The sequence below is a fragment of the Erythrolamprus reginae genome, chromosome 6 (assembly GCF_031021105.1).
Source record: "Erythrolamprus reginae isolate rEryReg1 chromosome 6, rEryReg1.hap1, whole genome shotgun sequence".
Lineage (NCBI taxonomy): Eukaryota > Metazoa > Chordata > Lepidosauria > Squamata > Dipsadidae > Erythrolamprus > Erythrolamprus reginae.
This window is the reverse complement of record NC_091955.1, coordinates 75454972-75468721: the sequence shown is the minus strand read 5'-3', so window position 1 is coordinate 75468721 and position 13750 is coordinate 75454972. Positions and strand designations below refer to the sequence as shown.

The 13750-nt window shown below is 42.0% G+C and overlaps 1 protein-coding gene across 1 annotated transcript in view; it reads left to right on the top strand.

Annotated features, from left to right (window-relative positions):
- The first annotated feature begins 8945 nt into the window (after positions 1-8945).
- The window catches only part of CHPT1 (choline phosphotransferase 1), a 20239-nt gene continuing 15434 nt past the window's right edge, over positions 8946-13750 (top strand). The window contains exons 1-2 of the mRNA XM_070756289.1: positions 8946-9432; positions 13450-13597. Of these exons, the coding sequence (XP_070612390.1) occupies positions 9202-9432; positions 13450-13597 (379 nt within the window). The 5' untranslated portion in view covers positions 8946-9201. The remainder of the gene's footprint in view (positions 9433-13449; positions 13598-13750) is intronic.

The following is a 13750-nucleotide window of genomic DNA, read 5'->3' as shown; positions in this document are numbered from 1 at the left end:
CGGCCGAGCAGCCAGGGAAGTCGAGCCAGGCGTGGCGGCGGCAGCGCTGCTTCTCCGGTCGCCCGGTCCTCTCCTGCCTCCTGCGCCGATGTTCCCCGCTGCGACGGAAGGCAGTCGCTTGGCTAGGGAGGCTCGGCCGAAAGCGGCTGGAGCGGCAGAGCCGAGCACGCCTTCCGCCCGGGAAGTCCTGCCCCTTCATCCCCACCCCTCGCCCCTGTGGTCGGCGGGGATGAAAGGGCAGGACTCCCTGGGTGGAAGGCGTGCTCGGCTCTGCCGCTCCAGCCGCTTTCGGCCGAGCCTCCCTAGCCAAGCGACTGCCTTCCGTCGCAGCGGGGAACATCGGCGCAGGAGGCAGGAGAGGACCGGGCGACCGGAGAAGCAGCGCTGCCGCCGCCACGCCTGGCTCGACTTCCCTGGCTGCTTGGCCGGGGAGGCTCGGCCGAAAGCGGCTGGAGCGGCAGAGCCGAGCACGCCTTCCACCCAGCGATTGTTCCGCTGCCGCCAGCATGGCCTGGCTGGCAGCGGAAAATGTAACGGAGCCCACGGGGGATTCGCCTTCCTCCCACCCGCAGCCGAGACTGATTGTGGGCTCCTTTGCAACCTCGGAGAGCTTCCGGGGCATGAAAGCTCACGAAAACCAGGAAGCTCTCCGAGGTTGCGAAGGAGCCCACGATCAGTCGGCTGCCGGCGGGAGGAAAGCGAATGCCACGGGGCTGGGCTCGGCTCCCCCCTCGGCTCCCCCCCTTACCAGCCCCGCCGCGGAAGGCTCCATTCTGTTCCCTGCCGGCCCGATTGAGCGGCCGGCGGTCTCCATTCAGGGAACAGAATAAAAAAAAAATTTAAAAAAAAAAATTTTTTTTTTTAAATAATATTTTAATATTTTATTTTTTAAATAATATTTTTTGAAAAACCGCGTTGCAGCGTTTCGCGCTAATCGAGAACGCGCAAGTCGAGGGACCACTGTATTAGTATTAAATATTGGTATTAAGATAAGACAGCTGAGTTAAGCCCTGACTCAGTCATGTTTGGAGTAATTAAATAATTGGGAGGAGTTAGTGTGATTACATTTAAGAAAACTTTCTGGGATTAACATACGGTGGTACATCTACTTAAGAATGCCTCTACTTAAGAACTTTTCTGGGTGTTCATGATTTTTTTGCCTCTTCTTAAGAACCATTTTCTTCTTAAGAACCCAAGCCAGGAAATTTGACAGCAGCACGAAAGCCCGGCCAGTTTCCTGCCATTTCCCCCTTAATCCCGGCTCTCTCGGGCTTTTCTGGGCTGCCAAAGGAGCCTTTCGGTGGCGCTTAAGGAGGCTTTGGCAGTCCAGAATGAACGAAGCATTTTCCTTTCTCTTGGCGCTTGGAGAGGGAATAAACCTCTGCCAGCGCAAAGAGAAAAGAAACGCTCCCTTCACTCTGGGCAGCGACTGTCCTCCTCCTGTTCTCCTTCCTCCTCCTCCCACCCAAATTCCAAACTTTTATTTCCTTCCTAATGGGTTTGCATGCATTATTTGCTTTTACATTGATTCCTATGGGAAAAATTGCTTCTATTTACAAATTTTTCTGCTTAAGAACCTGGTCACGGAACGAATTAAGTTTGTAAGTAGAGGTACCACTGTACTGCCATAATGTACGTACATTTCTCCAATTCTTTGCTATTTCTATGGTTCAGGCATACATTCACAGAAATACACAGCAAACAGTGTATATCATCTGTGCTGTTTGCTTTTTTTTGCTATTTGGCAAATTGCTGGGAGGCAGAGGCCTTTTTTCCTTGTTTTTCTCCCCCCAAACTAAAGGGTGTCTTATACTCTGAAAAATACAGTACATCTGAAATTCAAAATAATATAGGAGTGCCTGAAAGATCCATTGCAATCCTTTAGGTCAATAGATACAAAACCAATTTTAATTATTTACTTTATGAACAATTACTGCAATACTTCCCAAACTCAAATGAAGCATTTTGAAGGAAATTATGCTGATCAACTTCCTTATTTCTGTGAAACAGGCCGAGGCAATGGGGACATGCAAGGCTACTAGACCTAAGCAGAACAAAATGTATTTTGGGTTCTTTGTATTATGGCTACTATGTAATGGTTTGCTGCCCAGATCTGATAACCTTAGTTTGTATAATTGATTTAGACTTCAGAGAATGCTTTCCAAGTATTCTCTGAAATATGTTCTGCATCTCAGATGGTCCACAATCTATATGCACTGTTTAAAGTAATAAAAGTCTCTCTTCTTCAGGAAAACTTGATACGTATTTGGAGGCCCCTTTCTGCAAAAATACATCCAAAGACCACAAACACACTAGAACAAAGGTACGCAAAGCTGGCTCTTCTATGACTTGTGGACTTCAATTCCCAGAATTCCTGAGTCAATCATGCTAGCTCAGGAATTCTGGGAGTTGAAGTCTACATATCATAGAAGAGCCAACTTTGCCTACCCCTACACTAGAATGTTATTCTTCGTATGAGGACTGCAATGCAATACAAGACACCCAACTCTTTCTTCAATGACTTGCTTACAGCAGGAGTTTCATAGACATAAACATGATACAGCTGAAAAGTGGCTTTATTGCATATAAGAAAAAGGCCATTTGTGCAAAAACATTCTGCGCTTCATAGAACACAGAAATCAAGTTTCCTAATATGTATGTTCCAGAGTTTAAATTCTAGGGGTCTTTGAATCAATGGACTTGTGGTCCCTCTCCCCTCCCACCAAAACTTTCAGTCGTAGACATGTGTTAGATGTTTATGTATTTTTCTGTCTGGACAGATAATTCATTGGTTACATCTCACTAGCTGAGTTGAGTTGTGTTGAGTTGAGTTGAGGAGAGGAGAAGAATAGAATAGAATTCTTTATTGGCCAAGTGTGATTGGACACACAAGGAATTTGTCATTGGTACATATGTACTCAGGGAAACCTGTACATAATAATTCAAGGTGTCATAATCATGGTATTAGATGCAACAAAAGGATTAAATAGAACAACTGCTTCCTAATGTGCCTGGAACATGAGACTTATGATGACAGGTTCTGGAAAAGCATTTCAGTTTGATAATTATAGGTACCTTCTTTCATCTTGTGCTATCTAGATATCAACTCTTGTCATTGCTAATTTGTAAGGGCAGTGACTCAAGATGGGGGCAAGAGGAGGCGACTATAGCAAACATGACCATAGTTTAGTACCATGCACACCCTTCTATGTGAAAATATGGGGTGTAGTTCAGTGTGCTGTTCATATCCAAGCAATCGGGTTCCAAAGGTTAAAAATAATAATAATATGATCAACAATATATTATGTGGCTGCAACCAAAAGTAAACCATGCAATTTTTGTCTCTTCATCTCCCAGTACAATAGATACAACTTTTTTTTTGTACATGTATGTAGAAATGCCCCTACATGGTGATCACCTAATTGGCAAGACCTGCTGAGCCCTGGTTTACTTAACCTTTGGTTTGCTCAAACTAGCCTCCTGAATTTGCCCGCTGGGCTAATCCACACAACACAGGTAAATAAACACAATGTTGAGGCGCAACGTAACGCACCCACAGCCTTCCGGATCACCTCAGAATAGAATTCTTTCTTGGCCAAATGTGACTGGACACACAAGGAATTTGGCATAGAATTGAATCGAATAGAATAGTATAGAATAGAATTCTTTGTTGGCCAAGTGTGACTGGACACACAAGAAATTTGGCCTAGAATAGAATAGAATATAATTCTTTATTGGCCAAGTGTGATTGGACTCACAAGGAATTTGGCCTAGAATAGAATAGAATAGAATTCTTTATTGGCCAAGTGTGATTGGACTCACAAGGAATTTGGCATAGAATAGAATAGAATTCTTTCTTGGCCAAGTGTGACTGGACACACATGAAATTTGGCATAGAATAGAATTCTTTATTGGCCAAGTGTGATTGGACTCACAAGAAATTTAGCATAGAATAGAATAGAATAGAATTCTTTATTGGCCAAGTGTGACTGGACACACAAGAAATTTGGCATAGAATAGAATAGAATAGAATTCTTTCTTGGCCAAGTGTGACTGGACACACAAGAAATTTGGCATAGAATGGAATATAATAGAATTCTTTATTGGCCAAGTGTGATTGGACACACAAGAAATTTGGCATAGAATAGAATAGAATAGAATTCTTTATTCGCCAAGTGTGATTGGACTCACAAGGAATTTGTCATTGGTACCTGTGCTCTCAAGGAAAACATTTCAGAGCGTTTCACCAAGGCAGCCTTCTCCTGGCGCCATCTTGGATTTTAGTGCCATAAGCATCAGTGATGCTGTGTACCATCTCCCAGTACAGTAGCATTTCACGGGTAGCTTCTATGTTCTGTAAAATATTTAAAAATCAGACATAAAAACAAGCAAAGGAAACTAAACTGAAGATTTTTGGGAAGGGAAAAAAGCTTAAAGATGGATTGGAGCTGGTGTTTTGGGTATTGTCACAAGAGTAACCATCAGAATCATGATAATTAAGAAGTAGAGATGAGTGATTAACCCCTAATAGCCCCCTCCAGTTCATGGAAAAACCTCACTCCACAGAACTGGTCCATGGTGCCCAAAAGGTTGGGACCTGCTGCCTTAACACCCTTACCTATTAAAAACTGTCATTTTCCCAAATACCATCACTCTGCTAAACAAATAATTCCCTCAACAAACTATTTACTAAGTATGCACTACTATTACTACTATTTTTTTCTCATCATTCCTATCACTCATCTCCTCCCACTTATGACTGTATGACTGTAACTTGTTATTACTATTATTATTATTAATTAGATTTGTATGCCGCCCCTCTCCATAGACTCGGGGCGGCTCACAACAATAACAAAGCAATGTAAGAACAAATCTAATAATTTAAAAAACACTAAAACCTCCATTATTAAAAGCAAGCATACACACAAACATACCATGTATAAACTGTATAGGCCTGGGGGAGATGTCTCAGTTCCCCCATGCCTGACAGCAGAGATGGGTCTTAAGAACTTTACGAAAGGCAAGGAGGGTGAGGGCAGTTCTGATCTCCGGGGGGAGCTGGTTCCAGAGGGTCAGGACAGCCACAGAGAAGGCTCTTTTCCTGGGTCCTGCCAAACGACATTGTTTAGTCAATGGGACCCGGAGAAGGCCAACTCTGTGGGACCTAACCGGTCGCTGGGATTCGTGCGGCAGAAGGCGGTCCCGGAGATATTCTGGTCCGATGCCATCAAGGGCTTTATAGGTCATAACCAACACTTTGAATTGTGACCAGAAATTGATCGGCAACCAATGCAGACTGCAGAGTGTTGGTGTAACATGGGCATATTTGGGAAAGCCCATGATTGCTCTCGCAGCTGCATTCTGCACAATCTGAAGTTTCCGAACAGTTTTCAAAGGTAGCCCCATGTAGACCTTTTCAAAGGTAGCCCCATTGTTGCTTGTATCCTTAAGATTTTTATTAATATTGATTGTTTCCTGATTGCTTATTTCACCACTATGACAATCATTAAGTGTTGTAACTCACGATTCTTGACAAATGTATCTTTTGTTTTATGTACACTCCGAGCATATGCACCAAAGACAAATTCCTTGTATGGCCAATAAAAAATTCTATTCTAAAAAAAAAAGCAACAGTACAGATGAATAAATATCTTCAGCATTTATTCTATACTTTCTTTTCCATGTGACATGTTTCTGAAGTGGATACTTTTTTCTACCATTTATATACTGGTGCAGTAACTCTGTACATTAAAATATATGAATACAAATCATATTATGTATGAAATAAACATTCAAGCTGTCATAATCGTGATATTAGCTGCAACAAAAGGATTAAATAGAACAACTGCTTCCTAATGTGCCTGGGGCAACTGTAATCTAATGCAAGGCTTATAATGACAGGATCTGGAAAAGCATTTCAGTTGGATAATTATAGGTAAGGCAAACATGCTGATATCAGCTGTCTTTCCTCCTTGTGATATCTAGGTATCAACTCCTGCCACTGCTAATCTATAAGGGCAGTGACTCAAGATGGGGGCAAGAGTAGGCGACTCTAACAAACATGAGCATAGTTTACTACCATGCACACCCTTCTATGTGAAAATATGGGGTGTAGTTCAGTGTAGTTCATATCCAAGCAATTGGGTTCCAAAGGTTAAAAATAATATGATTAACAACATATTATGTGACTGCAACCCAAATTAAACCGTGCAGTATTTGTCTGTGCTTCATCTCCCAGTACAGTATGTATGTATGTATGTATGTATGTATGTATGTACTTACTTACTTATTTATTTAATTTGTATGCCGCCCCTCTCCGTAGACTCGGGGCGGCTAACAACAGTAGAAACATAGAAACATAGAAGACTGACGGCAGAAAAAGACCTCATGGTCCATCTAGTCTGCCCTTATACTATTTCCTGTATTTTATCTTACAATGAATATATGTTTATCCCAGGCATGTTTAAATTCAGTTACTGTGCATTTACCAACCACATCTGCTGGAAGTTTGTTCCAAGGATCTACTACTCTTTCAGTAAAATAATATTTTCTCATGTTGCCTTTGATCTTTCCCCCAACTAACTTCAGATTGTGTCCCCTTGTTCTTGTGTTCACTTTCCTATTAAAAACACTTCCCTCCTGAACCTTATTTAACCCTTTAACATATTTAAATGTTTCGATCATGTCCCCCCTTTTCCTTCTGTCCTCCAGACTATACAGATTGAGTTCATTAAGTCTTTCCTGATATGTTTTATACTTAAGACCTTCCACCATTCTTGTAGCCCATCTTTGGACCCGTTCAATTTTGTCAATATCTTTTTGTAGGTGAGGTCTCCAGAACTGAACACAGTACTCCAAATGTGGTCTCACCAGCGCTCTATATAAGGGGATCACAATCTCCCTCTTCCTGCTTGTTATGCCTCTAGCTATGCAGCCAAGCATCCTACTTGCTTTTCCTACCGCCCGACCGCACTGCTCACCCATTTTGAGACTGTCAGAAATCACTAAAATAAAATAAAATAAAATAAACAGTATATAACAAATCTAATGTTTAAAATAATTTTAAAAAACCTTATTTAAAACTAAACATACACACAAACATACCATGCATAAATTGTATAGCTTTTTTCTGTACATGTGCATAGAAATATTCCTACATGGCGATCACCTAATTGGCAAGACCTGCTTTGCCCTGGTTTACTTAACCTTTGGTTTGTTCAAACTAACCACCTGAATTTTCCTGCTGTGCTAATCCACACAACACAGGTAAATAAACACAATGTTGAGGTGCAGTGCAATGCACCCACAGCCTTCTGGATCACCTCAGAATATAATTCTTTCTTGGCCAAATTCCTTGGACACCACAAGGAATTTGTCATTGGTGCATATGCTCTCACTGTACATAAAGGACAAGATACATTTCTCAAGAAACATGAGGTACAACACTTAATGATTGTCATTACAGGGGTCAAAACAGAATCAATGCAACTGGGTCTGTCGCCCTCCGGATGTCTGAAGATGACCGAAATCACCCCACCTTCTCCAGACCAGAAGAGGGGCGAGAGAGAGATGTAAACCATCTTCTTTAAAACTTCCAGTGTTGGAATATTCACAAGTTCTGGAGGCATGCTGTTCCACTGCTTAATTGTTCTGTCAGGAAATTTGTCCTTAGTTCTAAGTTACTTCTCTCCTTGTTTAGTTTCCACCCATTGCTTCTTGTTCTATGCTCAGGAGCTTTGGAGAAGCTCCTTCTTCTTTGTGGCAACCCCTGAGATATTGGAACACTACTATCATGTCTCCCCTGGTCCTTTTTTCATTAAACTAGCTATGCCCAGTTCCTTCAATGGTTTTCCACTCACAATAGAAAACCCTACACAACTAGACTTACAATCCTAGGTTTAGAAACCTTAGAACTACACTGCCTTAAACACAACCTAAGCAAAGCTCATAAAAATCATCTGCTACAATGTCCTTCCTGTCAACGACTTCAGCTTCAACCACAACACACGAGCACAGAACTTAAAGTAAACCGCTCTAAACTCGACTGCAGGAAACTTTAGTAACCAAGTAGTTGATGCATGGAACTCACTACCAGACTCTGCAGTATCATCACCTAACCCCAAAAACTTTACCCTTAAACTATCCATTGTTGACCTCTGCTGATTCCTAACAGGTCAGTAAGGAGCGTGCATAAGTGCACCATAGTGCCTTCCGTCCCGTCCTAATGTTTATTCTTTTATTTTTTTACTAGCATCATGTATATGAACATTATTATATCTTTACATACTTCCAATACGTACTTGGCAAAACAAATACAATAAAATAAATGTTTTAGCCTCCAGTCCCCTATTCATCTTTGTCACTCTTCTGCAATTTTCTACATCTACATCTGTCTATCTATCTATGTATCTGTGTATGCATCTATCTATCTATCTATCTCTCTCTCTCTCTCTCTCTCTCTATCTATCTATCTATCTATCTATCTATCTATCTATCTATCTATCATCCATCTCTATCTCTGTCTGTCTATCTATCATCCATATTTATCTATGTCTATCTATCTGTTTATCTGTCTATCTATCTATCTATCTATCTATCTATCTATCATCCATCTCCATCTATCTACCTACCTACCTACCTACCTACCTACCTACCTATACATATAGATATGAAGGAGCCAATCTAATTGTGTCACTAATCTAAGACTAAAACAAAAAACAGGTTAAACTAAATTAAAATATTTTAATGCAAATGAAAAGTGGAAATATAGATATAAAAGTACACGCACACAAGTATATCTAGAGTGTTTCTCAGTATAGGAAAAAGCCATATGCATAGCATTGAACCATCTACTGTATATCTATATACCTACTTTATTTGAATAACTACTAGGCAAATTTATCAAGCATTACTATATAAAGATAACATTCCACTATATATTTTCCACAACAAAGCTGTATTTACTCTAAATTAGCCTTTTAAACTCTGCATTTTATAGGAGGGGGGGCCTGCGGAGCCGAGGAGGTTCCCCCCCACCCCGAACCGCCCCCGGAGACGGAGCGGCCGCGGTTCCCAGCCTGCCCCTTCCTGCCCGCCTCCAGCCAGGCCAGCGGGCTTCCCCGCCCTCGGCTCCTCCCGTCGCGGCCGCGCGATCGCTGGCTCGTCGGGAGGCGAGCCCGGGTCAAGCGGGAAGAAGGCGCCATGGCGCTCCTGGAGCCGCTAAGCGGAGCGCAGCTGAAACGGCTGGAGCAGCACACCTACAGCGCGTCGGGGCGCTCGCTGCTGGAGCCACCGTTGCAGCTTTTCTGGGCTTGGCTGGTGGAACGGACGCCGCTCTGGGTGGCCCCCAACGCCATCACGCTCACCGGCCTGGGCTTCACCGTCGTCCCTTCGCTCATCCTCATGTACTACTGCCCCAGCGCCACCGAGGAGGTAGGGTCGTCCGCGCCTGCGCCGTCGCCCCTCGGGATTCGCGCTTCCTCTGCCCTGTCCCGTTTGGGAAGTTGTTGGTGTGGGCGCACGGGTAGGCAAAGTTGGCCCTTCTGTGACTTGTGGACTCCAACTCCCAGAATTCCTCAGCCAATCATGCTAACTCAAGAATTCTGGGAGTTGAAGTCCACAGGTCATAGAAGAGCCAACTTTGCCTACCCCTAGTGTGGCAGAGGGTCACATTAGGGTTACCAGGCGAGGGGAAAGCCTGGGCTGCCCCGTATTTCAAATATTCCAGGGTTCAGTCAGTGAAGGGCTACAATTTTTTTTACTACCACACTGTGGGCGTGACTTGTTTTGTGGGCGTGGCTTGCCGGCCATATGATGGTGTGGCTTAAAGGTCATGTGACAGGCTTAAAGTTGGTCATATCAAGGGTTAGGGTTAGGATGCTTGGCCTCTTCACCTCAAAGAGATACAGTTTCTCTATCTATTTGCTCTGATTGATCATCCAAAATATACTCTTTAATTCTATGTATATATGCCATGTGTGTACATACATATTACACACAGGCACACAAAAATATACATTATCTACTATATAAACTGTATGTGTATATACACACACACACATGCACAGCTCTTCTAAAATTATACATATTCAACCTCATTTATAGGAAAAACATACCCAGAGCGGAAAAAATAAAATTTCATAGATGAGTGAAAGCAAATAGACGAGATGTAATAGCAAATAGCACTGTAAGTTTAATAAGGATATTAAAAAAAGTTTATATTGAAGTTTTTCAGGTGATAAAAGTAAAGGGGGCAGCATTGTTGGATGATAAATATCAAAAGTAAATTTAAATTCTTTGTATTGTATTGAAGATTGAAGATATATGATACTATATTGTCTATAAGTGGAGAAAAATAAACAATTTTTACCCACAAAAAAAGAAATTTAAGCAGCTCACCAACTCTGTGTGTGTGTGTGTGTGTGTGTGTGTGAGTGTATTTATTTGTTAGACTTACAACATGCCTTTCCTGTGCTAAGGCGTTTAGGATTGGCACTTTGGACTGGTGATCTTTGAGCAAAGTCACAGTATGCACAAGGTTTTGAGCTTTTTAAAATTTATTTGTAAAATTTATATGCCACCCAACTCCAATGGGACTCTGGGCACCTTACAATAATAACAATATTTAAAGGACAATGTAAAAATACGACTTACAATAATAACAACAGTTAAAAGGCAATATAAAAATACATTCATAACCCTTTTTAAAAAAAAACCATACATGCTCTCAATCATTCATGGCCGAATCAAGATGATAATTTAACCGCCCCAGGCTGTTTGAGTAGAAGCTAGGAAAGGGCTGATTTTAGACATTTGCCTCTCAGAAAGAGAAATTTTATTCTCGTACAAAACAAGGTTTGTATTTGCATGAGACCCATAAAGATACAGTTTCCTTTTTGTGGAGTTTCACTGCTGATGGCTGCGTAGATATCTTAACTTCTCAACAACAGTAAGGAAGTGATTATTGGTTGCTGTAGCTTCCCCTTCCTTTTTAAAGTTCCCGAGCTAGTTTTCTTGCTTCTGGGAGTTTCTGATAATCTGTATCTAAGGACTAATTAAGTCTGACCCTGAACGGTTTTTTCCAAGGTTGACTAGATCTCGTAGTTTATGGTGCAGATTATTATTATCGCCTGAATCTGCTGCAGAATGAAGGACTCTTGGCTGAGGTTGATATATTTTTTTATGTGTTCAATTTCCATAGCTGCCCATCTCAACCAAGTGACTCTTGATAGAAACATAGAAGACTGACGGCAGAAAAAGACCTCATGGTCCATCTAGTCTGCCCTTATACTATTTCCTGTATTTTATCTTAGGATGGATATATGTTTATCCCAGGCATGTTTAAATTCAGTTACTGTGGATTTACCAACCACGTCTACTGGAAGTTTGTTCCAAGGATCTGCTACTCTTTCAGTAAAATAATATTTTCTCATGTTGCTTTTGATTCCCCCCCCCAACTAACTTCAGATTGTGTCCCCTTGTTCTTGTGTTCACTTTCCTATTAAAAACACTTCCCTCCTGAACCTTATTTAACCCTTTAACATATTTAAATGTTTCAGTCATGTCCCCCCTTTCCCTTCTGTCCTCCAGACTATACAGATTGAGTTCATTAAGTCTTTCCTGATACGTTTTATGCTTAAGACCTTCCACCATTCTTGTAGCCCGTCTTTGGACCGTTCAATTTTGTCAATTTTGTCAATTCCATCTGTCCATCCATTACTCTGGGGGGGGACTTCTGACCCCCTCACAGAGGGTTCGCAACTTGGGCATCCTTCTTGATCCATAGCTGACATTAGATTCCCATCTTTCAGCTGTGGTGAGAGGGGCGTTTGCCCAGGTTCACCTGGTGCACCAGTTGTGGCCTTATCTGGATAGGGAGTCACTACTCATGGCCGCTCATGCCCTTATCACCTTGAGATTCAACTACTGCAAGGCTCTCAACATGGAGCTACCTTTGAAGAGTGTTCAGAAACTACAGATCATGCATAATGCAGCTGCGCGAGTGGTCATGGGCCTTCTCAGGAATGCCCATGTTTTTCCGACACTCTGCAGGCTGCATTGGCTGCCAATTGGTTTTCGGACATAATTCAAAATGTTGGTTATGACCAGTGAAGGGCTACTAAAATTTTTACTACCACACTGTGGGTGTGGCTTATGCAGGACACCCTGCATTTTCTTTCAACATCTTTCAGTGCAAATTGGGTGCTCTGGGGTGGAGCTTCATTTTCGCTATCCCACTGTGTCCCCCCCGTCTGGGCAGCAGCCCACCCCTGGTTATGACCTATAAAGCCTTACATGGCATTGGACCAGGCTACTTATGGGACCACCTTCTGCCACATGAACCCCAGCAACCGGTCAGGTCCCAAAGAGTCGGCCTTCTCCAGGTCCCATCCACTAGACAATGCTAGTTGGTGGGGGGCCAAGGGGAAGAGCCTTCTCTATGGGGGCCCCGGCCCTCTGGAATCAGCTCCCCCCAGAGATTCGCACTGCCCCCACTCTCCTCACCTTCTGTAAAAATTTGGAGACGCACTTGCCGACAGGTCTGGGGACACTAATCATTAGCCCCTGCCTATGGATGAATGTATGTTGAATGGAAAGTATGTTGGCAGACTAGAATGATTGTTTTTAAATTAAATTGGGGTTTTAGGCTGGTTGCTTTTAGTTATTATTTGATTTTAGAATTGTATTGCTTTTACATGTTGTAAGCCGTCCCGAGTCCTCGGAGAAGGGCGGGATCCAAATCCAAATCCATCAATCAATCAATTAATCAACCACAGTAGAGCTGTGGTTGTAAGTTGAGGACTACATGTGCTAGCACAAATAGAATAGAATAGAATAGAATTCTTTATTGGCCAAGTGTGATGGGACGCATAAGGAATTTGTCTTGGTGCAGATGCTCTCAGCGTACATAAAAGAAAAAGATACATTTGTCAAGAATCATGTGGTACAACACTTAATGATTGTCATAGGGGTCAAATAAGCAATGAAGAAACAATCAATGTTAATAAAAATCTTAGGATACAAGCAACAAGTTACAGTCATAAGTGGGAGGAAAAGGATGATAGGAATGAGGAGAAAAAATTAGTAGAAATGGAAGTGCAGATTTAGTAAAAAGTCTGACAGTGTTGGGGGAATTATTTGTTTATAATGATGTTATAATGATGTATAATGATAATGTTACCTAGTTAGGACAATGAAATATCTGCAAGAAAACAAGAAAAGTCCAAGAGTATCAAGGACCCCTTCATTTCAACTCTGAGCTACAAATAAATGATCTACTGTTGACCTCTCCCCTTTTCTAAGAGGTCTGTAAGGGGCGTGCATAAGCGCACTATTGTGTCTACCATCCCTGTCCTTCTGTCCTGTTATCCTTTTTAGCACTTTTTAATTTATTTATATAAATAAATAAAATATATATTATCCTTGATTGTTTCTGTGTATTTGTTTCAGGCTCCTCCTTGGGTGTTCCTCTTTTGTGCATTAGGACTCTTTATTTATCAGTCTCTGGATGCGATCGATGGGAAGCAAGCCAGAAGAACAAATAGTAGTTCTCCTTTGGGAGAATTGTTTGACCATGGCTGTGATTCTATTTCCACAGGTAACATTTTCATTAGTTTAATCTTGCATTGTGGAACGATAAGAGTTGGAAGGAGGTCTTTTAGTCTAACCCCTGTAGACAATCCCCATTTCTAATCAAAATATAGGATTGCTTCTCTCTGTGAATTCAATCCAGGCCTTTCTAGGGAATTTC